Genomic DNA, 15903 nt, shown 5'->3' on the forward strand with positions numbered 1-15903 from the left:
CCCATCCCTTCTCGGGGACCGGCCCATTCTGCGATGGCCCTCAAGTGAGATCTGGGGGGCCCTGCTTCCCCTACCCCCCATTGTGTTTTTTTCAGTGGTATTTGTTAAACGCTTACTATGCGTCAAACACTGTCCTAGTGCTGGGGTAGATACAGGTCAATTCATTTGGACACAGTCCCTGTCCTACGTGGGGATCACGGTCTAAATGGGAGGGATGACAGGTATTGAACTCCCATTTTACAATTGAGGAAACTGAGGCACAGAGAAGTCAAGTGACTTGCCCAAGGTCACACAGAAGATAGGTGGCGGAGCCGGGATTAGATCCCAGGTCCTCTGACTCCCAGGCCTATGCTGTAGCCATTTGGCCTCACTGCTTCTTGTTATAGGCAGAGTACATGTCTACCAACTCTGTTGCACTGGACTCTCCCAGATGCTCAGTACAGTGCTCTGCACAGAGTAAGCACTCATTAAATACCACTGATAGAGTGATTAATTGGTTGGCCTGAAGTCTTGTGCGCAGCAAGCCCTTGGCCAGCGAGCTGGAGATGCAGAAGTTCTTAAGGCAGCCACTTAAAGTCCAGGAGGTCTGGTGGTCTCTGGGAAAGCTGAGGCAGGAAACATGTCTACCAACTCTGTTATATTGGGCTCTCCCAAGGGCTTAGTAGAGTACTGTGCACCCAGGAAGCGCTCAATAAATACCATCGATTGACGTATTGCTTTTGCGATGCTGTAAATGGAGTGTGAAGTCGTGAAGCAGCAAACATCGTTAATGTACCAACCAGCAAATTACCTCTGCGATCAGCAAAGAGCAGTTTATGAAGCACAAACAAAAATGAACTGATGCCCGAGGCCTTTTTGGAGGAGAATGCTTGAAGATTTGAGTATTCGTGATTTGGTTGGAAAGAAAGATGTTCTTAAGTCTTAAAACATAAGAATTGTTGTTATGTGATCAGACCAGTAGTCTTTTCAGCTTTAGAGTATAATTTTTTCCATAATATCTAGATCGGTATTTTCTAAGAGATAAAATGTTCATCAGTAACAGAGCTTGGGTTAGGGAGCTAGAGGACCTGGGGTCTAATCCCAGCTCCACTGCTTGTCTGCTGTGTGACCTTGGGCAAGTCACTTCACTTTTCTGTACCTCAGTTTCCTAACCTGTAAAAATGGGATTCAGTACTCGTTGGCCCTCCGATTTAGATTGTGAGCCCAGTGACGGACAGGACTGTGTGCAAACCAATTAGTACGTGTCTACCTCAATACTTAATATAGTGCTTGGCACATAGTAAGTGCTTACCAAATGTCATTTGCTAACCACAATAATCAATCGTAGTGAACGCTTGCTGTGTGCAGAGCACTGTACTAAGTGCTTGGGAGAGTACAATATAACCAGTATAACTGACATTCCCTGCCCACAATGATCTTACAGTCTAATAAGAAGTGGCCATAAAGATTCATTCAGTCATATTTATTGGCTTAGTGGAAAGAGCACGGGCTTTGGAGTCAGGGCTCATGAGTTCGAATCCCAGCTCTGCCACTTGTCGGCTGTGTGACTGTGGGCAAGTCACTTAACTTCTCCGTGCCTCAGTTCCCTCATCTGTAAAATGGGGATTAAGACTGTGAGCCCCACGTGGGACAACCTGATTCCCCTATGTCTACCCCAGCGCTTAGAACAGTGCTCGGCACATAGTAAGGGCTTAACAAATACCAACATTATTATTATTGAGTGCTTAGTGTGTGCCAAGCACTCTACTAAGCACTTGGGAGAGTACAGTACAACAACAAAGAGACACATACCCTGCCCACAACGAGCTCACAGTCTAATAATAATAATAGTGGTATTTATTAAATGCTTACTATGTGCCAGGCACTGTACTAAGCACTGTGGTGAATACAAGCAAATTGGGTTGGACACAGACCCTGTGCCACGTGGGGTTCAGTCTAGAGGGGAAGATATATTTTGTTAGCCCCAAAATCAAATGATTGCTGTTTCCAAAGGTTAGTCCACTCAATGTGTGTGGTTGTACCTGCAAACGTTCAGTACAGTGCCCTCCACCCAGTAAGCGCTTAATAAATACGATTAAATGAATGAATGCAAAATCATACTAACCGGCCATTAGTAGTAGTTTTAGCAGCAGCAGCAAGAACAGCATTTATTGAGTGCCCTCCTGGATGCAGCGTACTATGCTCAGTGCTCGGGGAACCCAAAACCAAAAAACTCACTTGTGCCCTGCCTCCGAACGACTTTATCGTCGGGGAGAGAGGCCTAAAAAGGTGGACAAATAGTTAATCGAAATAAATAATTGAACATGCAGGTGAATAAATATTTATGCATAATTGCATTGATTAGATCTAAAAGTGCTCTAGGTGAGCATTCTTTAAGATATGGTGTTAACCACAGCAGAAGTAGAGTAACTGATGGTCTTTTTATTGAATTTTAGCACTGATATCCTAATTCAATTCCATGTATCTCTATAACTATCTTCACCTTGAATGTATTTAGCTTTTTAGGTATATGCAGCCACGGTTTTATTGGTTAGATTGTACTCTCCCAAGTGATTAGTACAGTACTCTGCACATATTAAGTGCTCAATAAATACGGTTGATTGATTAACATGCAACCCTTTAAAAAATTTTGAAGGCTGAAAGCCTTTTAAATGACACATTTGGATATTAAATTCTCTGCAGAGACTGTGTATCACATCCCATAATTGACTGCAGGATTAGGAAAAATCCTTTTCTTTTTCAATAACACTGTGCTTTGTCAGCTTAAAGGAAATATCGTAAATGATGTTTTCACAAGTGTTTGTACTTTATTATATCTGTCGAAATGTAACCGTGACAACAAGTGGGTATGCATGCATTAATATATTTTGTGTTTCCAGAAGCTCGCATTCAAGATCCAATTTTTTAAAATGCCAGCATGAGTGTATGGAAGTATAAACAAGATGATTTTATAGGATCTTAATTTTTTTTGACACTTAATGTCGGTCTTAGGTAATTGTATCAGTATGTAAATGTTATCCATGAAGACGTCTTTACAAGATTAAGGGATTCTGTGCCAGGTGATTTAACAGTAGAATTTTCTTTTAGGACTGGGTGAATGTCATCTCCTGATGGCACGAGCAGCTCTTGCTGATTACCTTGATGGGAAAGCTGTGGATTACATCGAACGAGCCCTGGAATATTTAACTTGGTTAGTATTATGTAATCCCGGGAGGTGGTTGAATTAATTTTGCATTTATTCGTGAACATTTATTGAAAATAAATGCAATGAGAAGCAGCATGGCATAGTAGAAACAGAGGCTTGAGAATCAGAACACCTGGGTTCTAATCCCAACTCTGCCTCTTGTCTGCTGTGTGACCTTGGGCAAGTCACTTGTCTTCTCTGTTCCCTCATCTGTAAAATGGGGATTAAGAGGGTGAGCCAAATGTGGGACAGGGACTGTGTCCAAACCGATTATCTGGTATCTACCCCAGTACTTAGTACAGTGCCTGACACCTAGTAAACACTTAACAAATATCATTAAAGAAATGAATTCCATTTTAAGTCTGAAGACCAAGTTTTCATTCCAAGGAGAGAAAATAAAATTGATATCCATCGTCTTAAAAATGAGCTGATTTCTTCAATCCATCATTACCCAAAGTCAAAATGTAGACAACTGGTTACCGGAGAAAAAATTTTTGGTGGATTTTACTGTTCTCTCATGTCTTTGTCTAAATAGCAGTTTATTGGGATTTGCATAACATTTGTTTACTAAGACTTACAGCTATCTCTTGTACTAATACACACCCAAGAGAACCATGAGAGGAAGAGCATAACATTCTTTTTTTCCCTCCAGCTCCCAGAATTCAAAATCGTGTGAAGTAAAATTGGGGCCTCTTTTTGCACTGTGAGGGAATCTAAGCTGTTTTGAAACTGGGCAGACACCCACTTGCCCATCTGCCACTGATGCGGAATTCTGTTCTGCCGAAATTATGAACAATAGATATTTGTTAAGTGCTTACTCTGTGTCAAGCTCGTTCTAAGCGCTGGGATAGATACAAGAGAATCGGGTTGGACACAGTCCATGTCCCACATATGACTCACCGTCTTTAATTCCCCTTTTACAGATGAGGTAAGTGAGGCCCAGAGAAGTGAAGCTACTTGCCCAGAGACATACAGCAGACAAGTGGCGCAGCTGGGTTTAGAACACAAGTCCTTCTGACTCCCAGGCCTGCGCTCTGTCCATTAGGCCACAGTGTTTCTCCGCTCTGCCTAGGAGTACAGCTGGGATTACCCCTCTCTGCTGGGGGTGGGGATTTATGAGATCAGTTCCCCGATATTCTCCAGGCAAACACACGGTCCCTGTCAGGGCCATAACTCTGAGTGGTCATGTAGATGAAGCTGAGCTCTCTCTTGGCAAGCTAGTGCAGCTTTGCAGATGCAGGGAATATGTTTAATTCCCAACTGTGTATTTTCTCTCAGTGCTTAGTACAGTGCTTTGCCTACAGTAAGCGCTTCATAAATACCATTATTACCAGTAGAGCCCAGCTCTTCCTACACTTATTTGTAACCTATTGATACTGGACCTAACGTGGCTCAGTGGAAAAGAGCACAGGCTTTGGAGTCAGAGGTCATGGGTTTGAATCCGGGCTCTGCCACTTGTCAGCTGTGTGACTGTGGGCAAGTCACTTAACCTCTCTGTGCCTCAGTTACCTCATCTGTAAAATGGGGATTAAGACTTTGAGCCCCATGTGGGACAACCTGATTCCCCTGTGTCTACCCCAGCGCATAGAACAGTGCTCTGCACACAGTAAGCACTTAAATACCAATAAATACATTATTATTATGCAGTGGGGCGTAGCAGAAAGAGTCTGAACCAGGGAGTCGGGAGACCTGGCTTCTAATCCCGCCTCTGCCACTTGTCTCCTGTGTGACTTTGGGCAAATCGCTTCACTTCCATGGTGTAGTGGAAGGAGCACGAGTCTGGGAGCCAGAAGGTCATGAGTTCTAATCCCAGCTCCACCACTTGTCTGCTGTATGATCTTTAGATGTTACGCTAAACCATTCTTAGCATTGAGCCCTGGGGGAAGCCACTATTTACAATTCTCCATACTGAAAGATTCCCTTTCCTCCCTTGCCTCTGAATAGTCATGACTAAGAGTGTGAGTCCCAAGTGGAACAGGGACTGTGTCCTTCCTGATTAGCTTGTCTCTACGCCAGCAGTTAGTACAGTGCCAGGCACGTAGTAAGCGCTTTAACAAATACCATAAAAAAGGGAAGCCAAGAGGAAAGAAGCCAAAAAGGACAGAAGGTACACGAGAAAGGAGCCCAGGCATAGTAATAATAATCGGCACATAGGAAGCGCTTAACAAGTACCATAATTATTATATACTTCTGTTCTTGAGCAATTTATTTTTGAGTCTGTCTTCCTCACTAGATTGCTAGTTCCTTGAGGACAGGGATTATGTCAGTTAACTTTATTATCCTCTCCCAAGCACTTTGTACAATGCCCTGCACAGAGAGAACACTCAATAATGACGTTGAGTCATATTCTGTATTTGTGTTCATCTGTCTTCCCCATTAGATTGAGATCGAGGAATTGTGTTTTAGCTCCTCGGCAATTTCCCCACAGGGGTCTGCTCTTTGGGAGTTTCCGACAGGGACTCTATTCCCATTTTTTTTTTTAACGGAACATAAAAATGGCAGCTCAGACTGTGGAGAGCGAATCAAAGTTATTGCCTTTAATTCAAAAGCTTAATTAGATTTTCTTCACTTTGAAGTGATGTACTTCAAGTCCTGGCTTTATATGAGACTATAAATATATAAAAATGATGAAGTATATAATGCAATATAGAACAGCCAACTTCTTAGCTCTCCCTAAAACAGTTATTTTTCTCTTCTGTACTCTTCCCCTCCTCTACTTTCATCTCATTTAAAATTGTCTGTTTAAGAAATTTAGACAAAGGATACACCATTCCTAGTTCCCTCCTTCTCCAAACCTCTCAGTAAATTTCCAGTCATCAAAGACTATCTAATCTATTTCTCCGCTAACCAGTAGAACATGTTTTTGGCTGGACTCCATGAGCAGAAAAGGCACCGAAAACTGTTCAGTCTGTTTATGCACCTGCTGGGAGCAGAACTGTTTGCTATATCCAAGTGCCTGGATTTCTTTAAATTTGCTTTTTGATTCACAATTGGCACTTCCTACATGTAAAGTCTAAAAAGAAAAAGGAAAAAAAACCTGTAACAGAGAGAACCTCTCATTTTAAAGAGTTGCCTACTGCCACCAAATGTAATATTCCATTTCTTCTTCCAGCAGTAGTGTTTCATGGGTCTTCCGTGAATAAAAAGGACAACTATATACCTCTTTTAAGAGAAATCAAATTCAGTCATGAGGTTTTTCCTATCTGTAACCTGGGCCCCAGCTGAGAACACAAGTCCCATTAATTGCTTTTTTTATCTTAAAATATGCTGTGTCTTTCCTTGAGTCTGTTACATTTAAGCATTTATTTTGGCACCGTGGGAGAGCAAGCTGCTTAATCGTATATTTAAAATGCTAGGGAATAAATCAAAGTTCCTGTCTTGACCAAAGTTATATTTTGAAGATAAAGCAGATGCTTTATCAATCAGCTTCTGTCAAGAAAACTTTCAGATTAACCAACTTTGGGAATACATAGATCTGAAAAAATAGGGGGTAGCACCAGGATGTGGCAGTTAAAAGGAGGGAGGTGATTTCCATAAAGCATCTGATAATCGCTCATTGCCTCTCTCACATTGATGTGCAGATGATTGGTTGTAAAGGGGAAAGAAATTGGGTTGGGTCTTTGGCTTCTAAAGGTTTGTTTGAGTCAAGGAGCAAACTTTTTGCTAGTGTAAACTCCTTAACAGCACAGATCGTGTTTACATTATAGTATTCTTAGAATCAAAATAAGAGTAATAGTGGTATTTGTTAAGCACTCACTGTGTGCCAAGCTCTATACTAAACACTGGTGTCAATACCCGGCAGTCAAGTCCCACATGGGGCTCACAGTCTGAGTAGGAGGGACAATAGGAATTAAGTGCCCATTTTGCAGAGAGAGGAATCATTTACCCTAGGTCACATAGCAAGTACATTGCAGAGCTGGAATTTTTCACTCATTCATTCAATCGTATTTATGGAGCGCTTACTGTGTGCAGATCACTGTACCGAGCGCTTGGAAAGTACAACTCAGGTCCTCAGACTGTGTGCTCTTTCCACTAGGCCACACTCATAGAACAATGCTAAGGCCAGATGATTAACTGATTGATACTGTTTGTTGGGCCTCTTGCTTTTCTGCTCCTCTGGTGCCATCTGGTTTGCTCTTAGATTTTCGTTGGCCCTCGGCTTGATTTCTTTCATTGATTAGTATTTCCTGTATCGCTATTATGCATCCCTCTAGATTGGAGACTCGCTATGGGCAGGGAACATGTTTCCCAATTCTGTTGTATTATACTCTCTCAAGCGCTTAGTACAGTGCTCTGCCCACAGTAAGTCCTCAATAAGTACTGTAGATGGATGAAAGTGGTGAGGATAGATGCAGTATATCATATTCTTTCTCTAGGGCACACATACACTTAGAGAAGCAGCGTGGCCTAGTGGATAGAAGGACCTGGAAGTCAGAAGGACCTGAGTTCTAATCCCAGGTCCGCCACTAGCCTGCTTTGTGACCTTGCATGAGTCAGTTCACTTCTCCGTGCCTCAGTTCCCTCAACTGTAAATGGGGATTAAGATTGTGAGCCCTGTGTGGGACAGGGACTGTCCAATCTGATTTGCTCATATCCACCCCAGCTCTTAATACAGTGCCTGGCACAAAGCGCTCAACAGATACCACAATCATTATTATTATTATTTATTTTTAAATGGAGGAGGCCCATAACCTCTGTTTCCATTTACTCTTCCAAACGTGTCATGCTTGAGGCAGAGGAGGAGAGCCCTAAGAAGAGGCCTGTGCCATCTCTTTATAAAAACTGGGCCTCTTCTCCTTATTTGCTTAGGAGTTCGTGTCGGGCGAAGGAGGAAGGGAAGTTTACTTAATTTACGAAATACTTTCCAAGAATGATGTTCTTCCTTCCCTTCTCACTGTAGGGCTCTGAAGCATCGACCAGAGGTGTCTTGCCTGTGGAAGCTGGTTGGAGATGCCTGCACCAGTCTGTATGCTGTTTCGCCCTCTAAAGTCAAAGTTAATGTTTTAGGAATCCTCCTTGGCCAGAAGGAAGGGAAACGAAAGCTGGAGAAAAAGGAACTGCTCAATCTGGGGGGGAGGTAAATTTATCAATATTGTTAATATCAGGTAATGTAAAAGCGTAAGGAGGGCATTTATCTAATCAAGGCCTGTCTATTAATATTTCCCTAGGTGTTATGGCAGAGCTTTAAAACTCATGTCTACCTCCAATACGTGGTGTGATCTTGGGATGAACTATTATCGGCAAGTACAGCATCTAGCCGAAATGGGCAGCGACATGAATGACCATAAAGAATTATTGGAGAAATCTTTGCAGGTAGAGTGTTGCATAGAACAGAGGGAGAAAGGAGGGAGGGAGAGAGAGAAAGAGAGAGAATGTGTGTGTATGTGGGTGTGTTTGCAATGAATTGCTCAAAAAGGCTTTGGACGTGTTGAAGAGTGTTAATCCAAAAAAAGTATAGATTTCAGCAACTTTGGCCTGGGGAAAACAAGTGAATGCAATTTTAATATTAACTGTTTTCATCCTAGTGTCTGAAAAAGGCAGTGAGATTGAACAGTAAAAATCATTTACACTGGAACGCCCTTGGTGTGGTTGCCTGTTGCACTGGTAAGATCCCAGTGAAGCTTTAAAAGTACAATTGCTGTAAAAGACTATCTGTATATTGCTGTTGTTTTTGTACTTATACACTAAATTTTCCGAGGTGTGTGTTTTTCCAGGTATTGGAAACTATGCCCTCGCTCAACACTGTTTCATCAAATCAATTCAAGTTGAACAAATCGTAAGTGATGATCACACAGTGGTTTAATGGAGCATTTCCTGGGTGCAGAGCACTGTACTACTTGTGGCTTAGTGGAAAGAGCACGGTCTTGGGAGTCAGAGGTCGTGGGCTCTAATCCCGGCTCTGCTTGTCTGCTGTGTGACTTTGGGCAAGCCGCTTAACTCCTCTGTGCCTCGGTTACTTCATCTGTAAAATGGGGATTAAGGTTGTGAGCCCTACGTGGGACAGTCTGATTACCTTGTATCTACCCCAGTGCTTAGAACAGTGCTTGGCACATAGCGCTTAACAAATACCATAATAATAATTATTTCAGTAGAGTAGCAAGACAGTATGCCTGTCCTCAAGGAATTTACAGTTTAACGGAGTTTACAGTCTGTCATAGATGTGCTCTATGCAGTTTTTCGTAGAACTGCTACTAAAAACTTCGTATTAGTTATTTTTAAAATAGCTTAATTTACTCTTTTTGTTCCCATTTAGAATGTTGTTGCTTGGACCAATTTAGGAGTCTTATACCTTGCAAATGGAAATATTGAGGTAATTGTCTTTTGTTCAAGCAGTGTCAGATTTGCATTTGGGGTACTGTCAAAAACAAGGGATATTTTCTTTTCACATTAAGTACTGCTGATTGATATTTTGTTTATTCCACCTGCTGTTGAAAAACGAAGGGAGTGCTTTTGGGTTGGAAATGTCATTCTTAGAACATTTTGTTTAATCATGCGCTTGGCGAACACTTTATTACTTGATTTCGTGATGTCTGTGAAATCAGTCTTATTTGAGCGTTTGCTTACTGTGTGCAGAGCACTGTACTGAGTGCTTGGGAGAGTATAATAAAATGGAGTTGGTAGGCATGTTCCCTGCCCACAAAGAGCTTTCAGTCTAAATGCGGTAATGTCCCAACTACTACTTTTTGGACAACTTGGTTATTGGTGCTATGTGCTGTCTAAATGAGTGTCTCAGAATACTTTCTACTGTTTCTATATCAGTCCTTTTAATTTTCTGAACTGATTTCTAGTAGTTTTCGTACTCGTGGAAAGAGTTCTAATCAGTTTATTTTGATAATAATTCATAATCGTATTTGTTAAGCACTTACTACGCGCCAGGCACTGTACTAAGCCCTGGGGTGGATACAGGCAAATTGGGTTGGACACAGTCCCTGTCTCACATGGGTTCACAGTCTCAATTCCCATTTCATAGATGAGGGAACAGAGGCACAGAGAAGTGAAGCGATTTGCTTAAGGTCACACAGCAGGCAAGTGGTGGAGCCTGGATTAGAACCCATGACCTTCTGACACCCAGGCCTGTGCTCTAACTATCACGCCATGCTGGTTCATGCAGAGACCTGCTGCTTCTTGGAAAGAGGGGATGCAGTGGATTAATCATTAAATTATGAATTCTGCAGGTTTAACCTTTACATGGGAGGTTTTGACCTTAACTTTCAGGGATGTAAATCCCTTTGCAAAATCACTAAGGGTTTTGGCATGTTTGAGCTTTTATTCATGAGAGAGTTGGGACTAAACAACTCGTGATGTTATAGGTCATGTTTTAAAAATATCCCCAGAAAAATCTATAAATCTTAGGTCCCCTTCATTACTTTCTGTTCAAGCCAATGTGATGACTCTTACCTTAGCTAACCAACTTCTCCAATATTCTCAGTTGAATGGGAGATTAAGAAGGTCAATGCTTTTGTGAGTTTGAGGAATATTAAGAGTTTTTATTATATTTGAAACTTGAAAAGTGCCTTTTCACACCAATCACATCGTTTTTTCTTTGTGTCTCAGATAAATTAAGGATATCTTATCACAGAATAAGTCAGGAAGAGTTTTTCAGGGTGTTTGGAATAATTAATGTGGTAAGTTTTCTCCAATGAAGCTTAGAGTATAGGGATCTAACGAAATTTACGCAGTTAATTTTGTGACTCAGTCGTATTTGAGCAATTACCGTCTAAGTGCTTGGGAAATTACAGTAAAACAGAATTAGCAGACACATTCCCTGCCCATAGTGAGCTTACAGTCTAGACTGGGAGAGAGACATTAATATAAATAAATAAAATTACAGATATGTACATAAGTGCTGTGGGGCTGGAAAGGGGAACGAATAAAGGGAGCAAGTTAATTTCGATGTAATATTATTGCATAGTGGAAAGAGCACAGGCCGGGGAGACAGAGAGCCTGGGTTCTAATCCTGGCTCTACCACTTGTCTACTGAGTGGCCTTGGGCAAGTCACTTAACTTCTCTTTCCCTCAGTTACATCATCTGTAAAATGGGGATTAACACTATGAGCCTTTGGTGCGACAGGGACTGTGTGCAACTTGATAATCTTCTATCTACAGTGCCTTAGTACAATGCCTGGCACATAATAACCCCTTAACAAATCTGCATGCTTACTTGGCTAATTAATATTGGATCTACATGTTTGTTATTTAATTTGGTCCCTAGAAAGTACAATTAAACATACCCCATATAGCATAGTAATTGCATTATTGGGAAATTTGGGTCTTAAAACATTTCTATGGAATCACTGTGTGTATATGGGAAGTAAGGAATGAAGACGATTTTCAAAAATTGTATTTCAGAATATTGTGAAAAAGTATTTTTAAGTAGAGTAATTAACATACTCTACGAGTATGAATATACGGTTGTCCTTCCAATTTGGAGAATTCACCACTGAGATTGTCTGCACATGTGGTAGGATCCACAGATCCCAGCTGCTTTGGACCCACAAAAAGACCGTCCCTTGCGTTTCCTTGCTGACTGATTGCAGTGTCTGGCACCGCCTTCTCTTAGACTTCCTTGCGCCTCACCCTCCCAAGCGCTTAGTATAGTGCTGTGGACAAAGGAAGCTCTCAATAAATACCATCGACGAACTAAGCTTTTTCTCAGAGCCACTTCTTCCCTGGCCTCCATGCACTGTGCTGATCTACCCTCTGCAGTCGACTCCCATTTTCATCTGGGAGGCAGCATGGTCTGCTCGTCTGTAGACTGTAAGCTCATTGTGGGCAGGGAATGTGCCTGCCAACTCTATTGTATTGAACTCTCCCAGGTGCTTAGTACAGTGCTCTGCCGTCAGTAAACACTAAGCACCATTGATCTCAGTAAACACTAAGCACCATTGATCGATCGGTTGATTGTCTGGGGCTTTGTTTTTTCTGTGTCCAGGGGTTTTGGAGTAGTGCTTGCTAATTTGTGGCAGTTTTTTGCCTTCTGAGGGCATTCCACATTAGATTTTAAGGTAACAGTACTTAATGCTTTTTTTTTTAAATGCATTTCAACAGCAAGCTCACGAAGCCTTCAAAGTAGCACAGTCTCTTGATCCGTCGTATTTGATGTGCTGGATCGGACAGGTAAGAGAGAAATATTTGCTAATGTGCCCTTCAGTATGTTTTGTCAGTGGAATGTTAAGTTCATCTTCTTTTAATAGGTAAGCCCACTTTGAGATATCCTCTTTCCCCCCATTGATTTTTCACTTGCACAAATGTACTGTTTCTATCGAGGTCACATTTCCCAGGAGCTTTTCATTGTTTTCATTTTGTAACTCTTAAAAATGGCACTTTGGTTAGTGAGAGGTGGAGAACTGAATAAATCTGGTAGCTTAATGACCTTTTCTTTGCCTTCAAGACCTATGAGTCTTTAAACCCCTTTAAATATATATTTTTTTCTCTGAATATATTTCACTTTGGTCTTTCAAGTGGCCGTTTGAGAACAGTGTAAGATTTCAATTGTTTTTATATTTGATGACATTTGCAGAATTGTGTGCCCTCTAAGTTAAGGGAGAATTGTATGGCTTCCTTGCCGATAAGGTAAAATGCCGATTCTGCTATAGGCAGGGCTGTCTTTATATTTTCCGCATCTTGGGTTCAGTGCCTTCTATCTGGGAATTTGGGTCTCGCATCATTATTCCCCAAGCCTGAGCGAGGAGCGATAGTTATAAATAGTAATAGAGCAGTAGAACAGGGCAACATTTCAAAAGTTGGCAGAAAACAAGGATGCTAGAGTTTGAAGTTGAGGACGAGTTCCTTGTACCTCACCCATAGAGGGGAGGAGAGCTCCCAAAGGGATATTTTCTCCCATCAGTCCTTGGAGGAAATAACGGTTAAGAGCCAAGGCACTTTGTGTCCCAATTGCGGGAAAGTGTTCAGGGAAGGGCTGAAGGATTCCTAAGGAATCCAACTCTGATCTGGTTCAGAGAGATTTGGGTAGCCGGGATAGAGAACTGTTAGTTGGAGAACCTCCAGCTGGCCCTCTGAGCCGGCCAGGATTTTGGAGCATTTGGGTCTGACTTGGGGCAAGCCCAGAAGATCCAAATCAAACCAAAACTCTCCATTATCTCTGGATGGTGAAGTGTTGACTTGCCGGTGGAAGTAGTTTGAATGAAATGCCATCAGCCATTTTGATGAAGTGTCTCATTTTTTCTTTCTGTAGGCTCTTATTGCAGAGACCGTTAAAAGCTACGACACTATGGATCTCTTTCGTCATACTACTGAACTCAGTATGCATGTAAGATTATAGCATCCTTGTTTCATCTTTGTGAATGTGGAAGTAGCTTGGGTTAGTCGCTAGAGCACGGACCTGGGAGTCAGAAGGTTCTAATTCCGATTCCATCACTTAATGCTGTGTGTGAGTCGCTTCTCTTCTCTGTGCCTCAGTTACCTCATCTGTAAAATGGAAATTAAAATTGTGAGCATGTGGGACGTGGACTGTGTCTAACTGGATTAGCCCGTATCTACCCCAGCGCTTAGTACAGTGTCTGGCATGTAGTAAGCGTTTAACAAATACTATTAAAAAAAAGACAAAAAACCCTTACAAAATTCAAAACCACACAATCTAAAGTATAAAATATTATGCCCTTTAAGAGTATAGGTGGTTTAACTTGGAGACATCCATTTATTATTTTATGATGGGTGAAAAAATAAGACCAACTAATATTTAGCTCTTTTCTGCAAAATGGGGAAATAATCTGTAGATCCCACAGCGGGTTGAGTGCGTTCGAAAGAATGCTTCGATGAACTTTTCTTAGCTCTCCACCCCTGGCAGTTGTCTGGTTCTGACCAAGATCTGATGATATGGCTATTCCATACCATCCCCCTCCCCTCCCCATCACCCCCACCCCATACAATAAATTCTATTTATTTCATTAGTGGTGTGTATATATCTATAATCCTATTGATGCTTATTTGCTTGTTTTGATGTCTGTGTACCCCCTTCTAGTCTGTGAGCCTTTTGTGGGTAGGGATTGTCCCTATTTGTTGCTGAATTGTACTTTCCAAGCGCTTAGTACAGTGCTCTGCACACAGTAATACCTCAATAAAGTTGAATGAATGAATGAATATTCCCCAGCTTGAAGTGGATCCAAGAAGTCCTCTAAACCCTGGGTCTTTACTGGTCTGGAATCAAAGCTATTTATTGAGCGCTTACTGTGGACAGAGCAGTGTACTAACCGCTTGGAAGAGTACTGAAGAATAGAGTTGGTTGACACGTTCCCTGCCCGCAGTGAGCTTACAGTCTAGAGGGGTTCAGTGTGATTGTTTCTGGGCTCTGATGGGTTAGGAGAGTCCCCAGGGCTGGAATCTCATCTCAACAATATCCTTCCACTACACACCCCAAGCATCATCATCAAAAGTGGTATTTATTGAGCACTTATGATGTGCAGAGCTCTGCACTAAGCGATTGGGAGAATACAGTGTAACAGAGTTGGCAGACAGTTGCCATGCCCACAACGAGCTAAAAGTCTATAGGATAAACCAATAGGCTTTCTGTTAAAGGTGATAATTTTCTTTAAGGCAGATGGAAACGTTGTCTCTTGGTTTTTGCACCTAAATTCACTCTCAGTTTTATGGTATTTATGGATAATTCAGCTGCCACTTGAGCAGGGATCGAAAACCATTTTTGTCTTTGTTTTGAGACGGAGGGCGCTTTAGGCTACGCCTATTGGGTGTGCACAACTCTGCAAGATAAAACCAACAGAGAAACAGAGCTGTACCGCTACAACATCCTGCAGATGAACGCCATTCCAGCTGCACAGCTAGTTTTAAGCAAATACACAGGTAAGTGTCTGCCGTTCAAATTATATTTCCAAGGTGAGCGTACCGTGGCCTGATGAAATAGCTCCTTGAAATCTGCCTTTGCTTTCATTGAAATTCAGCCTTGTCTTCCCTTTTTGTGGCTCCTCTTGTTTTCACGCTTTGGAACTTGCTTTGTCTTTGGCTCTGACTGATGCAAATTAGAGTTTTGTCTTATGAAAAAATGAGGCGAACCAAATGGGAGTTTCCTATTACACCTAATTTTTAGCCAAGAAGATGAGTTCAAGATTTGAAAAATGATGGAATAGGAAAAATGACATCTCCAAGCAGTGTGGCTCAGTGGAAAGAGCCCGGGCTTGGGTTTCAGAGATCATGGGTTCAAATCCCAGCTCTGCTGCTTGTCATCTGTGTGACTTTGGGCAAATCACTTAACTTCTCTGTCCCTCAGTTCCCTCAATTGTCAAATGGGGATTAAGACTGTGAACCCCAACGTGGGACAACCCGATCACCTTGTATCCTCACCAGCGCTTAGAACAGTGTTTTGCACATAGTAAGCGCTTAACAAATGCCATCATTATTATTATTATTAATAAAGCAAAACACTCTGTTAAGCACTTTGGTAAAGAGCTGGTCACTTGGATTCATAACTCAACAGCCCGTGATTAAAATTATCAAGTGCTTCTGGTTCATTATATCGTAAGGGAATTTCAAAATGCAGTGGAGGGTATAGAAAGGTTTTATCCTTGTTCAGGTCCTGTTGAATACTGCTGAGTTCATTTTTAAGCATAGATCTGTTGGAGCAGAACCTCCCAGAGAAATTACTGCAAAATGTAATTTAGGAAGCCTGAAGTCATTTGCCAAACGGCAGGACTTCTAAATGTCTCCCAACTGGCTTTAATATGGACTAGAATTTCAAATCGTTACCT

General features: G+C 41.7%; 1 protein-coding gene across 5 annotated transcripts in view; it reads left to right on the forward strand.

The window, feature by feature from the left end:
• TTC37 (tetratricopeptide repeat domain 37) overlaps positions 1-15903 on the forward strand; it is a 79682-nt gene that overhangs the window by 37404 nt on the left and 26375 nt on the right. For all 5 annotated transcript variants that reach the window (XM_029063424.1, XM_029063445.1, XM_029063454.2 and 2 more), the window contains 9 exons: positions 3088-3190; positions 8085-8261; positions 8353-8497; positions 8710-8788; positions 8899-8960; positions 9438-9494; positions 12233-12301; positions 13380-13454; positions 14860-15001. In XM_029063424.1, the coding sequence (XP_028919257.1) occupies positions 3088-3190; positions 8085-8261; positions 8353-8497; positions 8710-8788; positions 8899-8960; positions 9438-9494; positions 12233-12301; positions 13380-13454; positions 14860-15001 (909 nt within the window). The remainder of the gene's footprint in view (positions 1-3087; positions 3191-8084; positions 8262-8352; positions 8498-8709; positions 8789-8898; positions 8961-9437; positions 9495-12232; positions 12302-13379; positions 13455-14859; positions 15002-15903) is intronic.

This window comes from Ornithorhynchus anatinus, chromosome 1 (assembly GCF_004115215.2).
Source record: "Ornithorhynchus anatinus isolate Pmale09 chromosome 1, mOrnAna1.pri.v4, whole genome shotgun sequence".
NCBI lineage: Eukaryota > Metazoa > Chordata > Mammalia > Monotremata > Ornithorhynchidae > Ornithorhynchus > Ornithorhynchus anatinus.